We start from the raw sequence: 22086 nt of genomic DNA on the forward strand, positions 1-22086 counted from the left end.
ACGCCGCCTTGTCCCGCCGTTCAATAGGTGGTTTAATCCACGCCGGCGGGACAGGCAATTTATCGGCGGGACTTCGGCCCATCCGGGCCAGAGAATCCAGCGGGGGGTCCCGCCAACCGGCGCGGCCCGATTCCCGCCCCCGCCGAATATCCGGTACCGGAGACTTAGGCAACCGGCGGGGGCGGGATTCACGCCAGCCCCCGGCGATTCTCCGACCCGGCGGGGGGTCGGAGAATGACGCCCCTGACCCTGGTCATCGACTTGACCGTAATAAAACAACTTTGGATTGTCCGAGGGTGAAACGCTCCTGATCAAGGAGCTGCGCTCCGAAAGCTAGTGATTCCAAACAAACCTGTTGGACATTAACCTGGTGTTGTTCGACTTCTTACTGTACTAGGGTGGGCGATGCGGAGACGGTGAATGATTTCAAAAGGAAATTGGATGGGTCGTTGAGGGGAATAAACTAGCAGGGGTACAAGGATAGAGTGGTTGGCGGGGCTGGGGGTTAACGGGGCTGGTTAGATTGTTGTACTGGGCTGAATGGCTTGCTTCAGCAACTTTGTGATTCTGTGACTCTACCCCCCCCCCTCCTCCCCAGCCCCCTACAGTCAACCTGAAGTCTCCTGCTCTGCTACCCCCCCATTTGTCAACCTGAACTGCAGCTCTGGGGGTGGCTACCCGCTGTCGCGGCTGCAGTGGCAGTGGTCAAACGGGAGCCAGTACCCCGGGGAGGTGAAGGATCGATCGGTGGCAGCAAGCAACGGGACCTACGAACTGCACAGTTGGCTGGAGGTGCCAGGCGGTCTGGAGTGGCAGCTCTTGTGTCAAGTCACCAATGCCAGGATAAACCAGAGTGTGGCGAGCGGCCAGAGGTGTGGCCAGGGGGAGGGCGGCACAAGTACAGACAGGAGGAGGTCCAATGAGAGCGTGTGTCTCAACGGCTGCGAGCAGCCTGCAGGTAGGCCTCACATCTTAACCCACGACCACCCCCCTCGCTGAAACCCATCCGGGCCAGAGTGCCCCCACGGCACAGGCCCTGCCCTTCCAACACCAACACAGCTCTTCCAACATTCCCTCCTGGATCTTCTCCCACGTTTCATCTTCGGTCAAATCTTCGTTGCTCTGTTGCCCCTGTATCCAGCAGGTCCCCCTCACCCATCCCCTGTGCCCACTGACCTAAACACCAACCCAATCCTGCAACACTTCCAATTTAAAACTCACACTTTGTTTTCAAATCATTCCATAGCCTCCTCCAACCCTCCCTATCGCTGGAACCTCCTCCAACCCTCCCTATCGTTGTAACCCCCTCCAACCCTCCCTATCGCTGTAACCTTCTCCAACCCTCCCTATCGCTGTGACCTCCTCCAACCCTCCCTATCGCTGTGACCTTCTCCAACCCTCCCTATCGTTGTAACCCCCTCCAACCCTCCCTATCGCTGTAACCTCCTCCAACTCTCCCTATCGCTGTGACCTTCTCCAACCCTCCCTATCGCTGTGACCTCCTCCAACCTTCCCTATCGTTGTAACCTCCTCCAACCCTCCCGATCGCTGTAACCCCCTCCAACCCTCTCTATCGTTGTAACCTTCTCCAACCCTCCCTATCGCTGTAACCTTCTCCAACCCTCCCTCTCGCTGTGACCTCCTCCAACCCTCCCTATCGCTGTGACCTCCTCCAACCCTCCCTATCGCTGTGACCTCCTCCAACCCTCCCTATCGCTGTAACCTCCTCCAACCCTCCCTATCGCTGTAACCTCCTCCGACCCTCCCTATCGCTGTAACCTCCTCCAACCCTCCCTATCGCTGTGACCTCCTCCAACCCTCCCTATCGCTGTGACCTCCTCCAACCCTCCCTATCGTTGTAACCCCCTCCAACCTTCCCTATCGCTGTAACCTTCTCCAACCCTCCCTATCGCTGTGACCTCCTCCAACCCTCCCTATCGCTGTGACCTCCTCCAACCCTCCCTATCGCTGTGACCTCCTCCAACCCTCCCTATCGCTGTGACCTCCTCCAACCCTCCCTATCGTTGTAACCCCCTCCAACCTTCCCTATCGCTGTAACCTTCTCCAACCCTCCCTATCGCTGTAACCTCCTCCAACCCTCCCTACCGCTGTGACCTCCTCCAACCCTCCCTATCGTTGTAACCTCCTCCAACCCTCCCTATCGCTGTGACCTCCTCCAACCCTCCCTATCGCTGTGACCTCCTCCAACCCTCCCTATCGCTGTGACCTCCTCCAACCCTCCCTATCGCTGTGACCTCCTCCAACCCTCCCTATCGCTGTGACCTCCTCCAACCCTCCCTATCGTTGTAACCCCCTCCAACCCTCCCTATCGCTGTGACCTCCTCCAACCCTCCCTATCGTTGTAACCTCCTCCAACCCTCCCTATCGTTGTAACCCCCTCCAACCTTCCCTATCGCTGTAACCTTCTCCAACCCTCCCTATCGCTGTGACCTCCTCCAACCCTCCCTATCGCTGTGACCTCCTCCAACCTTCCCTATCGCTGTAACCTTCTCCAACCCTCCCTATCGCTGTGACCTCCTCCAACCCTCCCTATCGCTGTGACCTCCTCCAACCCTCCCTATCGCTGTAACCTCCTCCAACCCTCCCTATCGCTGTAACCTCCTCCAACCCTCCCTATCGTTGTAACCTCCTCCAACCCTCCCTATCGCTGTAACCTCCTCCAACCCTCCCTATCGCTGTAACCTTCTCCAACCCTCCCTATCGCTGTAACCTCCTCTAACCCTCCCTATCGCTGTGACCTCCTCCAACCCTCCCTATCGCTGTAACCTCCTCCAACTCTCCCTATCGCTGTGACCTCCTCCAACCCTCCCTATCGCTGTGACCTCCTCCAACCCTCCCTATCGCTGTGACCTCCTCCAACCCTCCCTATCGCTGTAAACTCCTCCAACCCTCCCTATCTCTGTAACCTCCTCCAACCCTCCCTATCGCTGTAACCTCCTCCAACCCTCCCTATCGTTGTAACCCCCTCCAACCCTCCCTATCGCTGTAACCTTCTCCAACCCTCCCTATCGCTGTGACCTCCTCCAACCCTCCCTATCGCTGTGACCTCCTCCAAACCTCCCTATCGCTGTAACCTCCTCCAACCCTCCCTATCGCTGTAACCTTCTCCAACCCTCCCTATCGCTGTAACCTCCTCTAACCCTCCCTATCGCTGTGACCTCCTCCAACCCTCCCTATCGCTGTAACCTCCTCCAACTCTCCCTATCGCTGTGACCTCCTCCAACCCTCCCTATTGCTGTGACCTCCTCCAACCCTCCCTATCGCTGTGACCTCCTCCAACCCTCCCTATCGCTGTAAACTCCTCCAACCCTCCCTATCTCTGTAACCTCCTCCAACCCTCCCTATCGCTGTAACCTCCTCCAACCCTCCCTATCGCTGTAACCTCCTCCAACCCTCCCTATCGCTGTAACCCCCTCCAACTCTCCCTATCGTTGTAACCCCCTCCAACCCTCCCTATCGCTGTAACCTTCTCCAACCCTCCCTATCGCTGTGACCTCCTCCAACCCTCCCTATCGCTGTGACCTCCTCCAACCCTCCCTATCGCTGTAACCTCCTCCAACCCTCCCTATCGCTGTAACCTCCTCCAACCCTCCCTATCGTTGTAACCCCCTCCAACCCTCCCTATCGCTGTGACCTCCTCCAACCCTCCCTATCGCTGTGACCTCCTCCAACCCTCCCTATCGCTGTGACCTCCTGCAACCCTCCCTATCGCTGTAACCCCCTCCAACCCTCCCTATCCTGTAACCTTCTCCAACCCTCCCGATCGCTGTAACCTCCTCCAACCCTCCCTATCGCTGTAACCTCCTCCAACCCTCCCTATCGCTGTAACCTTCTCCAACCCTCCCGATCGCTGTAACCTCCACCAACCCTCCCTATCGCTGTAACCTCCTCCAACCCTCCCTATCGCTGTAACCTTCTCCAACCCTCCCTATCGCTGTGACCTCCTCCAACCCTCCCGATCGCTGTAACCTCCACCAACCCTCCCTATCGCTGTAACCTTCTCCAACCCTCCCTATCGTTGTAACCTCCTCCAACCCTCCCTCTCGCTGTAAACTCCTCCAACCCTCCTTATCGCTGTAACCTCCTCCAACCCTCACTATCGCTGTAACCTCTTCCAACCTTCTCTATCACTGTAACCTCCTCCAACCCTCCCGATCGCTGTAACCTCCTCCAACCCTCCCTATCGCTGTGACCTCCTCCAACCTTCTCTATCACTGTAACCTCCTCCAACCCTCCCTATCGCTGTAACCTCCTCCAAACCTCCCTATTGCTGTAACCTCCTCCATCCCTCCCTATCGTTGTAACCTCCTCCAACCCTCCCTATTGCTGTAACCTCCTCCAACCCTCCCTATTGCTGTAACCTCCTCCAACCCTCCCTATCGCTGTGACCTCCTCCAACCTTCTCTATCACTGTAACCTCCTCCAAACCTCCCTATTGCTGTAACCTCCTCCAACCCTCCCTATTGCTGTAACCTCCTCCAACCCTCCGTATCGCTGTAACCTCCTCCAACCCTCCCTATTGCTGTAACCTCCTCCAACCCTCCCTCTCGCTGTAACCTTCTCCAACCCTCCCTATCGCTGTAACCTCCTCCAACCCTCCCTATTGCTGTAACCTCCTCCAACCCTCCCTATTGCTGTAACCTTCTCCAACCCTCTCTATCACTGTAACCTCCTCCAACCCTCCCTATTGCTGTAACCTCCTCCAACCCTCCCTATTGCTGTAACCTCCTCCAACCCTCCCTCTCGCTGTAACCTTCTCCAACCCTCTCTATCGCTGTAACCTCCTCCAACCCTCCCTATCGCTGTAACCTCCTCCAACCCTCTCTATCGCTGTAACCTCCTCCAACCCTCCCTCTCGCTGTAACCTTCTCCAACCCTCTCTATCGCTGTAACCTCCTCCAACCCTCCCTATTGCTGTAACCTCCTCCAACCCTCCCTCTCGCTGTAACCTTCTCCAACCCTCTCTATCGCTGTAACCTCCTCCAACCCTCCCTCTCGCTGTAACCTTCTCCAACCCTCTCTATCGCTGTAACCTCCTCCAACCCTCCCTATCGCTGTAACCTCCTCCAACCCTCCCGATCGCTGTAACCTCCTCCAACCCTCCCTATCGCTGTGACCTCCTCCAACCCTCTCTATCACTGTAACCTCCTCCAACCCTCCCTATCGCTGTGACCTCCTCCAACCCTCTCTATCGCTGTAACCTCCTCCAACCCTCCCTATCGCTGTGACCTCCTCCAACCCTCTCTATCACTGTAACCTCCTCCAACCCTCCCTATCGCTGTGACCTCCTCCAACCCTCCCTATTGCTGTAACCTCCTCCAACCCTCTCTATCGCTGTAACCTCCTCTAACCCTCCCTCTCGCTGTAACCTCCTCCAACCATGCCTATCGCTGTAACCTCCTCCAACCCTCTCTATCGCTGTAAACTCCTCCAACCCTCTATCTCGGTAAACTCCTCCAACACCCCAATCTCTGTAACCTCCTCCAACCCTCCCTTTCGCCGTAACCTCCACCAACCCACCCTATCACCGTAACCTCCTCCAACCATCCCTATCGCCGTAACCTCCTCCAACCCTCTCTATCGCTGTAACCTCCTCCAACCCTCCCTATCGCCGTAACCTCCTCCAACCCTCTCTATCGCTGTAACCTCCTCCAACCATCCCTATCGCCGTAACCTCCTCCAACCCTCGCTATCGCTGTAACCTCCTCCAACCCTCCCTATCGTTGTAACCCCCTCCAACCCTCTATCTCGGTAAACTCCTCCAACACCCCCATCTCTGTAACCTCCTCCAACCCTCCTTATCTTTGTACACTCCTCCAGCCCCTATAACCCTCCCGATCTCTCTAACTACTTCCAGTTCCTACAACACTCCCTCTCTCTGTAACCTCCTCCAGCCCCTACTGCCCTCCCTATCTCTGTAACCTCCTCCAGTCCCTACAACCCTCCCTATCTCTGAAACCTCCTACAATGCCTACAACCCTCCCTATCCCTGTAACCTCCTCCAGTCCCTACAACCCTCCCTATCTCTGTAACCACATCCAACGCCTTCAACCCTCCCTATCGCTGTAACCTACTCCAGCCCCTACAACCCTCCCTATCTCTGTAACCTCCTCTAACGGCTACAACTCTCCCTCTTTCCATAACCTCCTCCAGCCCCTACAACCCTCCTTATCTCTGGAACTTCCTCCAGCCCTTACAACCCTCCATTTTTCGGTAACATCCTCCAGCCCCTACAACCCTCCCTATCTCTGTAACCTCCTCCAGCCCCTACAACCCTCCCTATCTCTGTAACCTCCTCCAACCCTCCCTATCGCCGTAACCTCCTCCAACCCTCTCTATCGCTGTAACCTCCTCCAACCATCCCTATCGCCGTAACCTCCTCCAACCCTCGCTATCGCTGTAACCTCCTCCAACCCTCCCTATCGTTGTAACCCCCTCCAACCCTCTATCTCGGTAAACTCCTCCAACACCCCCATCTCTGTAACCTCCTCCAACCCTCCTTATCTTTGTACACTCCTCCAGCCCCTATAACCCTCCCGATCTCTCTAACTACTTCCAGTTCCTACAACACTCCCTCTCTCTGTAACCTCCTCCAGCCCCTACTGCCCTCCCTATCTCTGTAACCTCCTCCAGTCCCTACAACCCTCCCTATCTCTGAAACCTCCTACAATGCCTACAACCCTCCCTATCCCTGTAACCTCCTCCAGTCCCTACAACCCTCCCTATCTCTGTAACCACATCCAACGCCTTCAACCCTCCCTATCGCTGTAACCTACTCCAGCCCCTACAACCCTCCCTATCTCTGTAACCTCCTCTAACGGCTACAACTCTCCCTCTTTCCATAACCTCCTCCAGCCCCTACAACCCTCCTTATCTCTGGAACTTCCTCCAGCCCTTACAACCCTCCATTTTTCGGTAACATCCTCCAGCCCCTACAACCCTCCCTATCTCTGTAACCTCCTCCAGCCCCTACAACCCTCCCTATCTCTGTAACCTCCTCCAGCCCCTATAACCTTCCCTATCTCTGTCACCTCATCCAGTTCCTACAACCGTCCCTAGCTCTGTAATCTCCTCCAACACCTACAACCCTCCCTATCTCTGTAACCTCCTCCAACACTCCCTATCTCTGTAACCACCTCCAACACCTATGACCCTCCCTATCTCTGTAACCTCCTCCAGCCCCTACACCCTCCCTATCTCTGTAACTTCCCCCAGCCCCTACAACCCTCCCTATCTCTGTAACCTCCCTCAGTCCCTACAACCCTCCCTATCTCTGTATCTTCCCCCAGCCCCTACAACCCTCCCTATCTCTGCAACCTCCCTCAGTCCCTACAACCCTCCCTTTCTCTGTAACTTCCTCCAGCGCCTACAACTCTCCCCATCTCTGTAACCTCCTCCAACGCCTCCAAACCTCCCAATCCCTGTAACCTCCTCCAACGCCTACAACCCTCCCCATCTCTGTAACCTCCTCTAGCCCTTACAGCCCTCCCTATCTCTGTAACTTCCCCCAGCACCTACAAATCTCCCTATCTCTGTGACCTCCTCCAGCCCCTACAACCCTCCCTATCTCTGTGACCTCCTCCAGCCCCTACAATCCTCCCTATCTCTGTAACTTCCTTCAATGCCTACAACCCTCCCTATCTCTGTAACCTCCTCCAACGTCTACGACCCGCCCTATCTCTGTAACCTCCTCCAACGCGTACAACCCTCCCCATCTCTGTAACCTCCTTCAATGCCTACAACCCTCCCTATCTCTGTAACCTCCTCCAGCCCCTATAACCTTCCCTATCTCTGTAACCTCATCCAGTCCCTACAACCGTCCCTAGCTCTGTAATCTCCTCCAACACCTACAACCCTCCCTATCTCTGTAACCTCCTCCAACACTCCCTATCTCTGTAACCACCTCCAACACCTATGACCCTCCCCATCTCTGTAACCTCCTCCAGCCCCTACACCCTCCCTATCTCTGTAACTTCCCCCAGCCCCTACAACCCTCCCTATCTCTGTAACCTCCCTCAGTCCCTACAACCCTCCCTATCTCTGTATCTTCCCCCAGCCCCTACAACCCTCCCTATCTCTGCAACCTCCCTCAGTCCCTACAACCCTCCCTTTCTCTGTAACTTCCTCCAGCGCCTACAACTCTCCCCATCTCTGTAACCTCCTCCAACGCCTCCAAACCTCCCAATCTCTGTAACCTCCTCCAACGCCTACAACCCTCCCCATCTCTGTAACCTCCTCTAGCCCTTACAGCCCTCCCTATCTCTGTAACCTCCTTCAATGCCTACAACCCTCCCTATCTCTGTAACCTCCTCCAACGTCTACGACCCGCCCTATCTCTGTAACCTCCTCCAACGCGTACAACCCTCCCCATCTCTGTAACCTCCTTCAATGCCTACAACCCTCCCTATCTCTGTAACTTCCTCCAACGTCTACGACCCGCCCTATCTCTGTAACCTCCTCTAGCCCCTACAACCCCCCCATCTCTGTAACCTCCTCCAGCCCCTACAACCCTCCCTATCTCTGTAACCTCCTCCAGCCCCAACAACCCTCCCTATCTCTGTAACCTCCTCCAGCCCCTACAACCCCCCCATCTCTGTAACCTCCTCCAACGCCTGCAACCCTCCCTATCTCTGTAACCTCCTCCAGCCCCTACAACCCTCCCTATCTCTGTAGCTTTCTCCAGCCCCTACAACCCTCCCTATCTCTGTAACCTCCTCCAGCCCCAACAACCCTCCCTATCTCTGTAACCTCCTCCAGCCCCTATAACCCTCCCTATTTCTGTAACCTCCTCCAGTCCCTACAACCCTCGCTATCTCTGTAACCTCCTCCAGCCACTACAATCTCAGTCCTCTGAGGTGCTTTGCGGACACTGCACCAAGTGAGAATGTCAGAGCAGAGTTTGGGAGGAGCTGCTGACGTTTATTCTTTCAGTTTTCATTGGTTGGTGAGTGTTCCTCCCGTCTCTTAGTCTGCAGGCTGTAAACTGGTTAATTAGTAACTACCTCACTAATCAATTGGGCCCGAGCTTAGCCAGCCATGTGAGGATGCCGGTGTGCCATGACTGTAGTCGCTGGGAATGTGGGGAACAGATTCCTATTCCGGTCTGTCTCGGGGTAAGCACTGAGCTGCGATCCGAGAGAGTCACTTGGACACTTTGTCCCAAGAGGCAGTCCCACCTCCTTAGGTTGGACAGCACTGTGGAGTTGGTGAATGGTCAGGAGGCTGCGACGGTGGTGTGGTATGGGGGAACCAGCGTGCGGTTAAGGACATCTCCCCGCGGCTGGGGAGGAATCTGTAGCGGGGGGGGCAGCATCCAGTCGCTACGGTCTACCTAGGTGCCAAGCGCCAGGTAGAATATCGTAAACGACAATTTGAGGGGTTAGGATCCAAGTTAAACGCAGAACCTCCAAAGGCCACTGGATTGTTAAAGGAGCCCATCGGCATCGGCTCAAGTGGGCTTTCGGCTGATGGGGCACTGAGCACTCTGGGAAGTGGGTGCTATTCCGGTGCGATAGGCTCCACTCCAGTCCGGATTCATCCTGTCACTGGGGCTGTGGATTGGGCTTTTAGCTCATAGAGCAAACTGGGACCGCTCACCACTCGCATTCTCCTATTTACCCCGCCCCAAACTCTGAGACCCTCACCCCGAAAATGTGGGATCCCTCACCACCAGCCCCCCCCCCCTGAAACTGTGGTACCACTCACCCCCCCCAAAACTGTGAGACCCTCTCACCCAACCCCAAAACCCCCTCACCCAACACCGAAACCCCCTCACCCAACCCCGAAACCCCCTAACTCAACCCTGAAACCCCCTAACTCAACCCCGAAACTGTGGTACCACTCACCCCCCCCAAAACTGTGAGACCCTCTCACCCAACCCCAAAACCCCCTCACCCAACACCGAAACCCCCTCACCCAACCCCGAAACCCCCTAACTCAACCCTGAAACCCCCTAACTCAACCCCGAAACTGTGGTACCACTCACCCCCCCCAAAACTGTGAGACCCTCTCACCCAACCCCAAAACCCCCTCACCCAACACCGAAACCCCCTCACCCAACCCCGAAACCCCCTAACTCAACCCCGAAACTGTGGGACCCCCTCACCCAACCCCAATACACCCTCACCCAACCCCAAAACACCCTCACCCAACCCCGAAACCCCCTCACCCAACCCCGAAACCCCCTCACCCAACCCCGAAACCCCCTCACCCAACCCCGAAACCCCCTCACCCAACCCCAAAACCCCCTCACCCAACCCTGAAACCCCCTCACCCAACCCCGAAACCCCCTCACCCAACCCCGAAACCCCCTCACCCAACCCCGAAACCCCCTCACCCAACCCCAAAACCCCCTCACCCAACCCCGAAACCCCCTAACTCAACCCCGAAACTGTGGGACCCCCTCACCCAACCCCGAAACCCCCTCACCCAACCCCGAAACCCCCTCACCCAACCCCGAAACCCCCTCACCCAACCCCAAAACCCCCTCACCCAACCCCGAAAGCCCCTCACCCAACCCCGAAACCCCCTAACTCAACCCCGAAACCCCCTAACTCAACCCCGAAACTGTGGGACCCCCTCACCCAACGCCAATACACCCTCACCCAACCCCGAAACCCCCTCACCCAACCCCGAAAGCCCCTCACCCAACCCCGAAACCCCCTAACTCAACCCCGAAACCCCCTAACTCAACCCCGAAACTGTGGGACCCCCTCACCCAACCCCAATACACCCTCACCCAACCCCAAAACACCCTCACCCAACCCCGAAACTCCCTCACCCAACCCTGAAACACCCTCATCCAACCCCGAAACTCCCTCACCCAACCCCGAAACCCCCTAACCCAACCCCGAAACTGTGAGACCCCCTCACCCAACCCCAAAACTGTGGGACCCTCTCACCCAACCCCAAAACCCCCTCACCCAACCCCGAAACCCCATCACCCAACCCTGAAACCCCCTCACCCAACCCCGAAACCCCCTAACCCAACCCCAAAACCCCCTAACCCAACCCCGAAACTGTGAGACCCCCTCGCCCCCCCTCAAAACTGTGAGACCCTCTCACCCAACCCCGAAACCCCTTAACTCAACCCCAAAACTGTGAGACCCCGTCACCCAACCCCCAAAACTGTGGGACTCCTTGTGCCTCCCCTCCCGAAACTGTGGGACCCCCTCACTCAACCCCGAAACTCCTCGCCCACAGAGAAGCAGGAGTTGGCCATTTTGTCCATTGGACCTGCTCCGCTAGTCAATACATCATGGTTGATTGGACACTTCAATGCTTTTTGCACTCACTGTCCCCATAACCCTTTACATTATTCTCAATCAGAAATGAATCAATCTCTACCTTAAACTTACTCAGTGACTGAGCTTCCACTGCCCCCTGGGATAGAGAATTACAAAGATTCACCAGCCTCTGGGTAAGACATTAAGACACAGGAGCAGAATTAGGCTACTCGGCCCATCGAGTCTGCTCCGCTATTCAATCATGGCTGATATGTTTCTCATCCCCATTCTCCTGTCTTCTCCCCATAACCCCCGATGACCTTCTTAATCAAGAACCTATCTATCTCTGTCTTAAAGACACTCAGTGATTTGGCCTCCACAGCCTTCTGCGGCAAAGAGTTACACAGATTCACCACCCTCTGGCTGAAGAAATTCCTCCTCATCTCAGTTTTAAAGGATCCCTTTTATCTGAGATGGTGTCCTCTGGTTCTAGTTTTTCCGACAAGTGGAAACATCCTCTCCACGTCCACTCTATCCAGGTCTCGCAGTATCCTGTAAGTTTCAATAAAGTCCCCCCTCATCCTTCTAAACTCCAACGAGTACAGACCCAGGAGTCCTCAACCTTAACAACATTTCTCCTCATCTCCGGCCTTAGTGACATCTCCCAGATTTTGAAATTGTGTCTCCTGGTTCTTGACTGCCCACTCACTCAACCTGTCCAAATCCGTTTTTGCATCTTCCTCACAACACACATTCCCGCCTGGATTTGTATTATCCACAAACTTGGAAATATTACATTTGGGCCCACATCCATAGCATTGATACAGATGGTGAACATCTCACCTGCCGACCCTGTCTATTCCTTTCAGGATTTTGTTGGTTTGAGTGAGATGACCTCTCATTCTTCCACACGCCAGAGAATGCAGGCCCAGTTTGCCCAATCTCTCTTCATCAGACAGTCCTGCCATCCCCGGAACAAGTCTGGTGAATCTTCCCTCGATGGCGATAACGCCCTTTCTGGGGCAAGGGGGCCAAAACGGCACAGGTGCTGTCGAGCCAGGATTCTGTACAATTGAAGCAAGGCCTCACTTCTCCTGTACTCAAATCCTCTTGTGGTAAAGGCTAACATCCCATTGACCTTCCTCACAGCTTGCTGCACCAGTCTGTTAGCCTTCAGTGACTTATGGACAAGGACACGCAGGTCCCTCTGTACATCTACACTCTCTAATTTCTTAGCATTTAGGAAACAGTCTGCAGCCCTGTTCCTTCGACCAAAGTGGATTACCTCACATTTTTCCACATTAACAGTAATAATCTTCATTATTGTCACAAGTCGACTTACATTAACACAGCAATGAGGTTACTGTGAAAATCCCCTAGTCGCCACATTCCGGCGCCTGTTCAGGTACACAGAGGGAGAATTCAGAATGTCCAATTCACCTAACAGCACGTCTTTTGGAACATGTGGGAGGAAACCGGAGCACCCGGTGGAAACCCGCGCAGACATGGGGAGATCGTGCAGACTCCGCACAGACAGTGACCCAGCGGGGAATCGAACCTGGGACCCTGAAGCTGTGAAGCAAGACTGCTAACCACTGTGCTACCTCGCCGCCCATATGTTCCATCTGCAACGTTCCTGCCCACTCACTCAATCTGTCCAAATCCGCTTTACATCTTCCTCACAACACACATTCCCGCCTGGATTTGTATTATCCACAAACTTGGAAATATTACATTTGGGCCCACATCCATATCATTGATACAGATGGTGAACAATTGTGGCCCAAGTACTGATCCTCGCGAAGCCCCCGTGACGTCCCTCAGTTCCTGATCATGATAGCCTTGGCCTTCGACTGAATCTGTCTCCCTCCCCGCTCCCACCAATCTCTCTCTCTCCACCCTCCCGCCCTGCAGGTCGACGCGAAACTAGGGCCCGACTTGCGGTAATTGGGAGCGTCGTGAATCTGCTGCTGCTCCTCGCTCTGCTCGCCTACATTCAAAACTGCACATCGGTGAAGCCGACTGTGTGAGAGACGGAAAGTTCTGGAAAGTCGCCGTGCTCACCGAGCTGAAAGTTACCGTTTCCAAATCTAGCGCCGACCCCCTCTCTCCAGAGGAAACAGATGGGAGAATAGTTTAACTTGCTTCTTCTCGTTGGGATTTCTGACTCCTGCGGGGGGAGTGGGGAGGAACTTGCATGTGGTCCTGCTGTCAGGCTGCGAGCAGGGCAGTCGGGAGGAAAGTGCCTCTACAGATGTGCCACAGAGAGCATCCTATCCGGCTGCATCACAGTTTGGTATGGCAACTGCTCGGCCCAAGATCGCAAGACACTGCAGTATGGTGAACTCAGCCCAATGTATCACACAAGCTTCCCACCCCCACATTAATTCTGTAGACACCTCCCGCTGCCTCAGGAAGGCAGACAGCATTATCAGAGGCCCCTCCCACCCAGGTGTTGCCTTCTTCCAGACCCTTCCATCAGGCAGAAGGTACAGAAGTCTGAAGAGCCGCACATACAGACACAGGAACAGCTTCTTCCCCACAGCTACAAAACTCCTCAACGACTCCCCCTCGGACTGATCTGCTCCCTGTAAGAACACGATTCACGACGCCCGATGCTGCTCTTGTTTGGCCTTGTCCCGCACAGTAACCAATCACTATTTGTGGATACACCACTGTCAATGTACTCTGTCGATTATTCTTTAGTCTACTATGTCCGTACTGTGTACATTCCCTCGGCTGCAGAAAAATACTTTTCACTGCACTTCGGTACATGTGACAATAAATATCAATAATCAGTCAATCAATGCAGCTCCATACGTTGGGAGGTGCTGCCTATTCGATTGGCGCTATTTGAAACCCTGTCCAGCCGACCCGTGAGCTTCTAAACCGTGGACTGTGAAACGGGAGCAATGATAACTGGGCCAATTGAACAGTTGTTTGAAAAGGCAGGAACGGAACCCATCGCTTGGCACGTTCATCATAGATCATAGAATTTATCGTGAAGATACACCGCCAGGGTCTCCGAGTCCCTGCAAATGTTTCTAAAGAATTGTACCATGAGTTTATATTGCTGACGGTTTTTGTATTTTGTAAATATATGCACACACATGGAAGGTTGTGTTCTAATCACTGCTTTACATCTCGTCATGCGAATGATGGAGCCCATTCAGCCCCTCTCTGATGTTGAATTCGGTTGTGGAGGACCTGAATCGTAACTGCCCACTTTGATTCCGAACCCCTCACCGCCTCACCTAGCAAACCTCGAGTGGGCCTCCCTACTTAGCTAAATTCGAGTGGCCTCCCTCACCCAGCGAACCTGAGTGAGCCTCCCTACTCAGCTAAACTCAAGTGGGCCTCCCTCACCCCAGCTAAACTCGAGTGGGCCTCCCTCACCCCAGCTAAACTCGAGTGGGCCTCCCTCACCCCAGCAAACCTCGAGTGGGCCTCCCTACTCAGCTAAACTCGAGTGGGCTTCCCTCACTCAGAAAACCACGAGTGGGCGTCCCTCACTCAGCTAAACTCGAGCGGGCCTCCCCACTCAGCTAAACTCGAGTGGGCCTCCCTCACTCAGCTAAACTCGAGTAGGCCTCCCTCACCCCAGCAAACCTCGAGTGGGCCTCCCTACTCAGCTAAACTCGAGTGGGCCTCCCTCACTCAGCTAAACTCGGGTGGGCCTCCCTACTCAGCTAAACTCGAGTGGGCCTCCCTCACTCAGCAAACCTCGAGTGGGCCTCCCTCACTCAGCAAACCTCGAGTGGGCCTCCCTCACCCCAGCAAACCTCGAGTGGGCCTCCCTCACTCAGCAAACCTCGAGTGGGCCTCCCTCACTCAGCAAACCTCGAGTGGGCCTCCCTCACTCAGCAAACCTCGAGTGGGCCTCCCTCACTCAGCAAACCTCGAGTGGGCCTCCCTACTCAGCTAAACTCAAGTGGGCTTCCCTCACTCAGAAAACCACGAGTGGGCCTCCCTCACTCAGCTAAACTCGGGTGGGCCTCCCCACTCAGCTAAACTTGAGTGGGCCTCCCCACTCAGCTAAACTCGAGTGGGCTTCCCTCACACAGCTAAACTCGAGTGGGCCTCCCTCACTCAGCTAAACTCGAGTGGGCCTCCCTCACTCAGCTAAACTCGGGTGGGCCTCCCTCACTCAGCTAAACTCGAGTGGGCCTCCCTCACTCAGCAAACCTCGAGTGGGCCTCCCTCACTCAGCTAAACTCGAGTGGGCCTCCCCACTCAGCTAAACTCGAGTGGGCCTCCCTACTCAGCTAAACTCAAGTGGGCTTCCCTCACTCAGAAAACCACGAGTGGGCCTCCCCACTCAGCTAAACTCGAGTGGGCCTCCCCACTCAGCTAAACTCGGGTGGGCCTCCCTCACTCAGCTAAACTCGGGTGGGCCTCCCTCACTCAGCTAAACTCGAGTGGGCTTCCCTCACACAGCTAAACTCGAGTGGGCCTCCCTCACTCAGCAAACCTCGGGTGGGCCTCCCTCACTCAGCAAACCTCGGGTGGGCCTCCCTCACTCTCGGCAGCTGTTTTGGAGAGTTCCACATTTCCACTTCTCTTTGCGTGACGCAGAGCTTCCTGAGACGAGCCACTAAATGGCCTGTTTCTAACTTAGAGACAGTTCCAGCCGATGGTGGATTAAACCCCCACCCCCGCCCCCACCCCCTGCTCTGCCTTGGTAAGAAATCTCCTCATCGACTCTCTCAAATACACCTCCCCTACATCTTAAACACATCGATTGAGATACCACGCAAGGGGCAGAGGGAGGGAAGAGTGAGGGGTAGAGGGAGAAAAGGGTGAGGGGTAGAGGGAGAGAAGGGTGAGGGGTAGAGGGAGAGAAGGGTGAGGGGCAGAGGGAGAGAAGGTGCGAGGGCAGAGGGAGAGAAGGTGCGAGGGGCAGAGGGAGAGAATGTGTGAGGGACAGAGGGAGAGAGGGTTCGGGGCAGAGGGAGAGAAGGTGCGAGGGGCAGAGGGAGAGAATGTGTGAGGGGCAGAGGGAGAGAGGGTTCGGGGCAGAGGGAAAGAAGATGTGAGGGGCAGCGGGAGAGAAGGTGCGAGGGGCAGAGGGAGAGAACGTGTGAGGGGCAGAGGGAGAGAAGGTGCGAAAGGCAGAGGGAGAGAATATGTGAGGCGCAGAGGGAGAGAAGGTCGAAGGGCAGAGGGAGAGAAGGGTGAGGGGCAGAGGGAGAGAAGGGTGAAGGGCAGAGGGAGAGAAGGTGCGAAAGGCAGAGGGAGAGAAGGTGCGAGGGGAAGAGGGAGAGAAGGTGCGAAAGGCAGAGGGAGAGAATGTGTGAGGGGCAGAGGGAGAGAAGGTCGAAGGGCAGAGGGAGAGAAGGTGCGAGGGGCAGAGGGAGAGAATGTGTGAGGGGCAGAGGGAGAGAAGGGTGAGGGGCAGAGGGAGAGATGGTGCGAAAGGCAGAGGGAGAGAATGTGTGAGGGGCAGAGGGAGAGCAGGGTGAAGGGCAGAGGGAGAGAAGGTGCGAAAGGCAGAGGGAGAGAATGTATGAGGGGCAGAGGGAGAGAAGGTGGAAGGGCAGAGGGAGAGAAGGGTGAGGCGCAGTGGGAGAGAAGGTGTGAGGGGAAGAGGGAGAGGAGGTGCAAGGGGCAGAGGGAGAGAAGGTGTGGGGGCAGAGGGAGAGAAGGTGCGAGGGGAAGAGGGAGAGAAGGTGCGAGGGAAAGAGGGAGAGAAGGTGTGAGGGGCAGAGGGAGAGAAGGGTGAGGGACAGAGGGAGAGAAGGGTGAGGGGAAGAGGGAGAGAAGGTGCGAGGGAAAGAGGGAGAGAAGGTGTGAGGGGAAGAGGGAGAGAAGGTGCGAGTGGCAGAGGGAGAGAAGGTGTGAGTGGCAGAGGGAGAGAAGGTGTGAGGGGAAGAGGGAGAGAAGGTGTGAGGGGAAGAGGGAGAGAAGGTGCGAGGGGCAGAGGGAGAGAAGGTGTGAGGGGCAGAGGGAGAGAAGGGTGAGGGGCAGAGGAAGAGAAGGTGTGAGGGGCAGAGGGAGAGAAGGGTCGGGACAGAGGGAGAGAAGGGTGAGGGGCAGAGGGAGAGAAGGGTCGAAGGGCAGAGGGAGTGAAGGGTGAGGGGCAGAGGGAGAGAAGGTGCGAGGGGAAGAGCGAGAGAAGGTCCGAGGGGAAGAGGGAGAGAAGGTGCGAGGGGAAGAGGGAGAGAAGGTGCGAGGGAAAGAATCACAGAATTTACAGTGCAGAAGGAAGCCATTCGGCCCATCTAGTGTGCATCGGCCCTTGGAAAGAGCACTCTATCCAAACCCACACCCTATACCCGTAACACCACCCAACGTTCTTGGACACTATGGGCAATTTATCATGGCCAATCTACCTACCTGCACATCTTTGGACTGTGGGGGTAAACCGGAGCACCCGGAGGAAACCCACGCAGACACGGGGAGATAGTGCAAACTCCAGACATGATGTGGAGATGCCAGCGTTGGACTGGGGTGAGCACAGTAAGAAGTCTAACAATACCAGGTTAAAGTCCAACAGGTTTGTTTCAAATCACTAGCTTTCGGAGCGCTGCTCCTTCCTCAGGTGAATGACGAGGTAGATTCCAGAAACATATATATAGACAAAGTCAAAGATGCAAGACGATACTTTGAATGCGAGCATTTGCAGGTAATTAAGTCTTTACAGATTCAGAGAGAGGGGTAAGCCCAGGTTAAAGAGATGTGAATTGTCTCAAGCCTGGACAGCTGGTAGGATTTCGCAGGCCCAGGCCAGATGGTGGGGGGGGGGGGGGGGGGGGGAGGTGTTGCAAATTTAATGGACTACTTTCCCACCAGCATCACCAATAATGTTGCTCTTTCGAGTCACCAATATGATACTGTGGGTGTTTCTATTTCTCTTACTGACCACAAGCTTTCCCGTATATCGGTCAAATAACCACACAACCAGTTAGTCAGTTCAAAAGATGGTTTATTTCCATACACAAGGGTTACTTCAACATGCACACACAATATCTACTCCGAGTTAAACTACACCTATCAGCTACAATAACCTGTACTTAACCTCAGGGCGACCGGCACTGTGCAAATGGATAATGCCTTGATCTGGATTTCACTTGGCTGGTTCGAAGAAGCGACTCTGTCTCTGCTGGGCTCAGCCGTCAGGAAGCGATCGTTGGTCTTGAACTTGGCTGGCTGTTCCTGCTGCAATTGGTGTGGGCACAGGCCGGATCCAAAAGAGACAGAACATAAGAGGCTGTGGCCCCTTTTATCCCTCTGGGACTTCGTGCTCTTTGGGGCAGTCCTTAATCTTGTACCCAATAATTCAACAGGCTTCGATCACTGTCTTCGATTTTGGCCAATAAAGGGGCGGGTGCCTTGGTGGCTGGGCGGGCCCTTAGCGGTCACTGACCTTGGCGGTTGGGCTCTCTGAGTAAAGAGAGTGGCACCGATCAGTCTGTGGCTGTATCGGTTTCATGATTGGAGTCCTATTGTTCTGGGGAAAATGGGCCATTAGAATGCAAACGAGCGGGGGTTTTGATCATGTCTCGCTACCTGCGTTTCAAATACACAGAAGCTCTGTATCTGTCTGAGTCCTGGGTTGGCCATAATTCCCATGGTCCTTTGCAGGTGGCCATCTCAGATGGTGGAGGTGAATGTAATGTGACATGAATCCCAGGTCCCGGTTGAGGCCGCACTCATGTGTGCGGAACTTGGCTATCAGTTTCTGCTCGGCGATTCTGCGTTGTCGCGCATCCTGAAGGCCGCCTTGGAGAACGCTTACCCGGAGATCAGAGGCTGAACGCCCTTGACTGCTGAAGTGTTCCCCGACTGGAAGGGAACATTCCTGCCTGGTGATTGTCACGCGATGTCCGTTCATCCATTGTCGCAGTGTCTGCATGGTCTCGCCAATGTACCACGCTTCGGGACATCCTTTCCTGCAGCGTATGAGGTGGACAACGTTGGCCGAGTCGCACGAGTACGTACCACGTACCTGGTGGGTGGTGTCATCACCGGACTGGTGCTCCGGGGGTTACGGGGTTGTGACTGAGGGTGTGGGTCACCAGCTGGTCCCGCCTCATCGCCAGGCGAGTTGCTGGGCTGCGGTTGGGGATGAGGGAACCCAGGCGGACCCACCTCATCACCAGGGGATCCTGCAAGACAAGAGACAAGACACATGGTTGGACTGCGGGTAGGCGTGGTGTGGGTGGGAGGGTGACACACGCGTCATCCGGACATCGCCATACATTGGGAGCTCACATGGATCTCCGATGCCGACCTCAGCTTCCGGGACTGCCCGCTCTCCAACCGCACCCACCAGATCCTCACCCTCTGCTCTGCGGTGGTGAGAGGCCGCAGGTCCGGTGGGCCCCCTCCGGTCTTCTCCCGCTCACTGCCGCCGTGGGTCGCCTTGTCCAGCGGGGACAGATGATGCACAGTGTGAGACACTCGGACACGGGATCACAGGGGTCAGCTACCAGTGGCGTGTGTGTGTGCCGGGCACTCGAACATGGCGGGCAGTATGGGTGTTGGCATGTGGTGCAGGGTGGGGTGCGGGCGGCTGCAAGCGGGTATTCGATCGTGTTCTTGGAGGGTGAGGGGGGAGATTGCTTTGGGAGTGTGGGATGGGGGTTGGTGCCCGGAGTACGGTGTTGGCGGTGACTCACCCAGCACTGCTACCAGTCAGTCTGGTGGCGGCCACATGGCGTGGGGGTGAGGGTGATGGGAGGGGGGTAGTGCCAGGGGCTCAGAGATGGTGACTCACCCTGGCTGCCGTGCAGCTTCTTCCTGCACTGCTGCCCGGTCCTGGGGGTGGGGCCCACGGTGGTCACGGCCTCTGCCCCCTGCGCCCAGGCCTGGTGGATGTAGGTGGGTGGCAGCCTCCTTCTCACCCCGGGGAACACCATTTCCTGCCTCTCCTCCACGGCATCCAGCAATGTCTTCAGCTCTGCACCGGAGAACCTCCGAGTAACTCTTCAGGGTGGCATCTCCCTGGCTGCAATGAGAGTGTGTGTGGGGTGGAGGCTTCTATGTGGCTGCAGCTTGTCAGTCTCTCAAAGCCATTCCCGATCCTGGCTGTCATAATATACATCCAGGTATATGATGGAGGGCAGACAGGCAGTGATTGACACAAAGGATGTCCAATGAACAGACAGAACACAGCAGCCAATCACCAGACAGGACACGGCCACTATAAAGCCAGAGGGCACCAGTTTTCCCGCTCCCTCGGGATGCAGCCTCTGAGACAGTCAGAGTCCGTGAGCAGCAACTAGAACATGCACCATGTGGTAGTGAGATAGTCTGGTCAGGTTAGCCTCAGGTCTCCAGTCAACTCAGCATAGTGTCAACCCACAGTTCAAGCATGTTTAATAGTTAAGAGTTCAATAAAATCGAGTTGCATTTCTTCAAGTGTTGGAAGCCTGTCTCTCTCACTGCTGCAGTAAACGCAGTCCTCGCAGACCTGGCATACCCAACACATCATGGTACCAGTGAGTCATGCTCGAGTTTGACGGACCTACCTTGAGATAGTCTGCCTTTGACCAGCGATCAGCCATCCGGTAACATGGACAGCGTCCGCCCTCCCCCGCAGCTCCGCATCACCGGCAACCTCGGCCCGCAGCCCCGCATCGCCGGCAACCTCGGTGCTAACTGGAAGATTTTCAAGCAGAAGTTCCAGCTGTATCTTGAAGCCGCCGACCTCGAAGCCGCATCGGACGCCAGGAAGATCGTGCTCTTCCTTTCTACAGCCGGGGACTGTGGTGTTGGGTGTTCTAACACACAGAAGAGCCAACACAGTTGCATATGGTACAACACTTGTTTATTTAAACTCACTATTTACAACTTGGTCTTTGCACTCTGCACGTGGGGGGCTCCCTGCTTGTGGTGTTTCAACAGCTCTTTCATGCTTCCTTCTCCCCAGACCTACTGACCTCCAGGTGTCGTGCTCGTGCTTTTTATGTGGTTGGTGTTCTTGTCTGTGATTGGTTGTGGTGTTGTGTACTCTGATTTGCCTGTTAGTGTGTCCATCATGATGTGTGTGTTTGAATATCATGACATCCCCCCTTTTTACAAAGATATGTGCCTACGTGGTAATAAATATGATCGTGACGTGAGTGCATCTAAGAGTGTGTGTGTGTCGTGTGCAGCATGTGTCTATGACGGAACTATGTACATGGGGCGATGTCGAGTGCGTCACATGAATCCAGTTGTACCATAACATAACAGAAATGCGAACGAGAGAAGAAGAAAAAAAATTTTGAACAGTTGTCCAGTCAGACGACATCTGGAACGATAAACAACAACAGGTTATCATGTAAAATTGTCCAACTTATTAAACATATGAACTGTATTATAAGTCCATTCTAATGGGTTTGCGACGAATTCGGGTTGACCGCCTTAAGGGTGGATCAAGAACCACCGGCTGCTGTGCAGGCATGGCCATGGGTGGCGATGGAAAGGGCGTGATGTGCGGCAGCTCCACAAAGTCATCCTCGGAAGCCTGTTGAGGATCTGGCGTGTTGTGTGGCTGTGAACGTGGAAGTCGGCGAAGGGCGCGCCGATTGCGGCGACGCACGGAACCATCCGGCATGCGAACCAGGAACGAGCGGGGAGCCACTTGTCGGAGGACTTCGGCCGGTGCTGACCAGCCACCATACGGTTGATGGACGCGTACTTTGTCTCCGGAGGACAGGGGGGGCAGGTCCGTCGCTCGTGTGTCGTACCGACCTTTCTGGCGATCACGCTGCAGTTGCATGTCCCGAAGAACCGCCTCATGGTCTGTTGTCGGTGCCAGGACGGAAGGTACCGTCGTCCTGAGGGAGCGACCCATTAGTAGCTGCGCTGGCGAGAGGCCCGTGGATAACGGGGCCGATCGATAGGCCAGCAA

At 55.4% G+C, this 22086-nt stretch overlaps 1 protein-coding gene across 2 annotated transcripts in view; it reads left to right on the top strand.

The window, feature by feature from the left end:
* Positions 1-14362, top strand: part of LOC140410311 (CD276 antigen-like) — a 195647-nt gene extending 181285 nt beyond the window's left edge. For both annotated transcript variants that reach the window (XM_072498295.1, XM_072498294.1), the window contains exons 5-6: positions 599-958; positions 13161-14362. In XM_072498295.1, the coding sequence (XP_072354396.1) occupies positions 599-958; positions 13161-13276 (476 nt within the window). In that variant the 3' untranslated portion in view covers positions 13277-14362. The remainder of the gene's footprint in view (positions 1-598; positions 959-13160) is intronic.
* The last annotated feature ends 7724 nt before the right edge of the window (positions 14363-22086 follow it).

The sequence above is a fragment of the Scyliorhinus torazame genome, chromosome 4 (assembly GCF_047496885.1).
Source record: "Scyliorhinus torazame isolate Kashiwa2021f chromosome 4, sScyTor2.1, whole genome shotgun sequence".
NCBI lineage: Eukaryota > Metazoa > Chordata > Chondrichthyes > Carcharhiniformes > Scyliorhinidae > Scyliorhinus > Scyliorhinus torazame.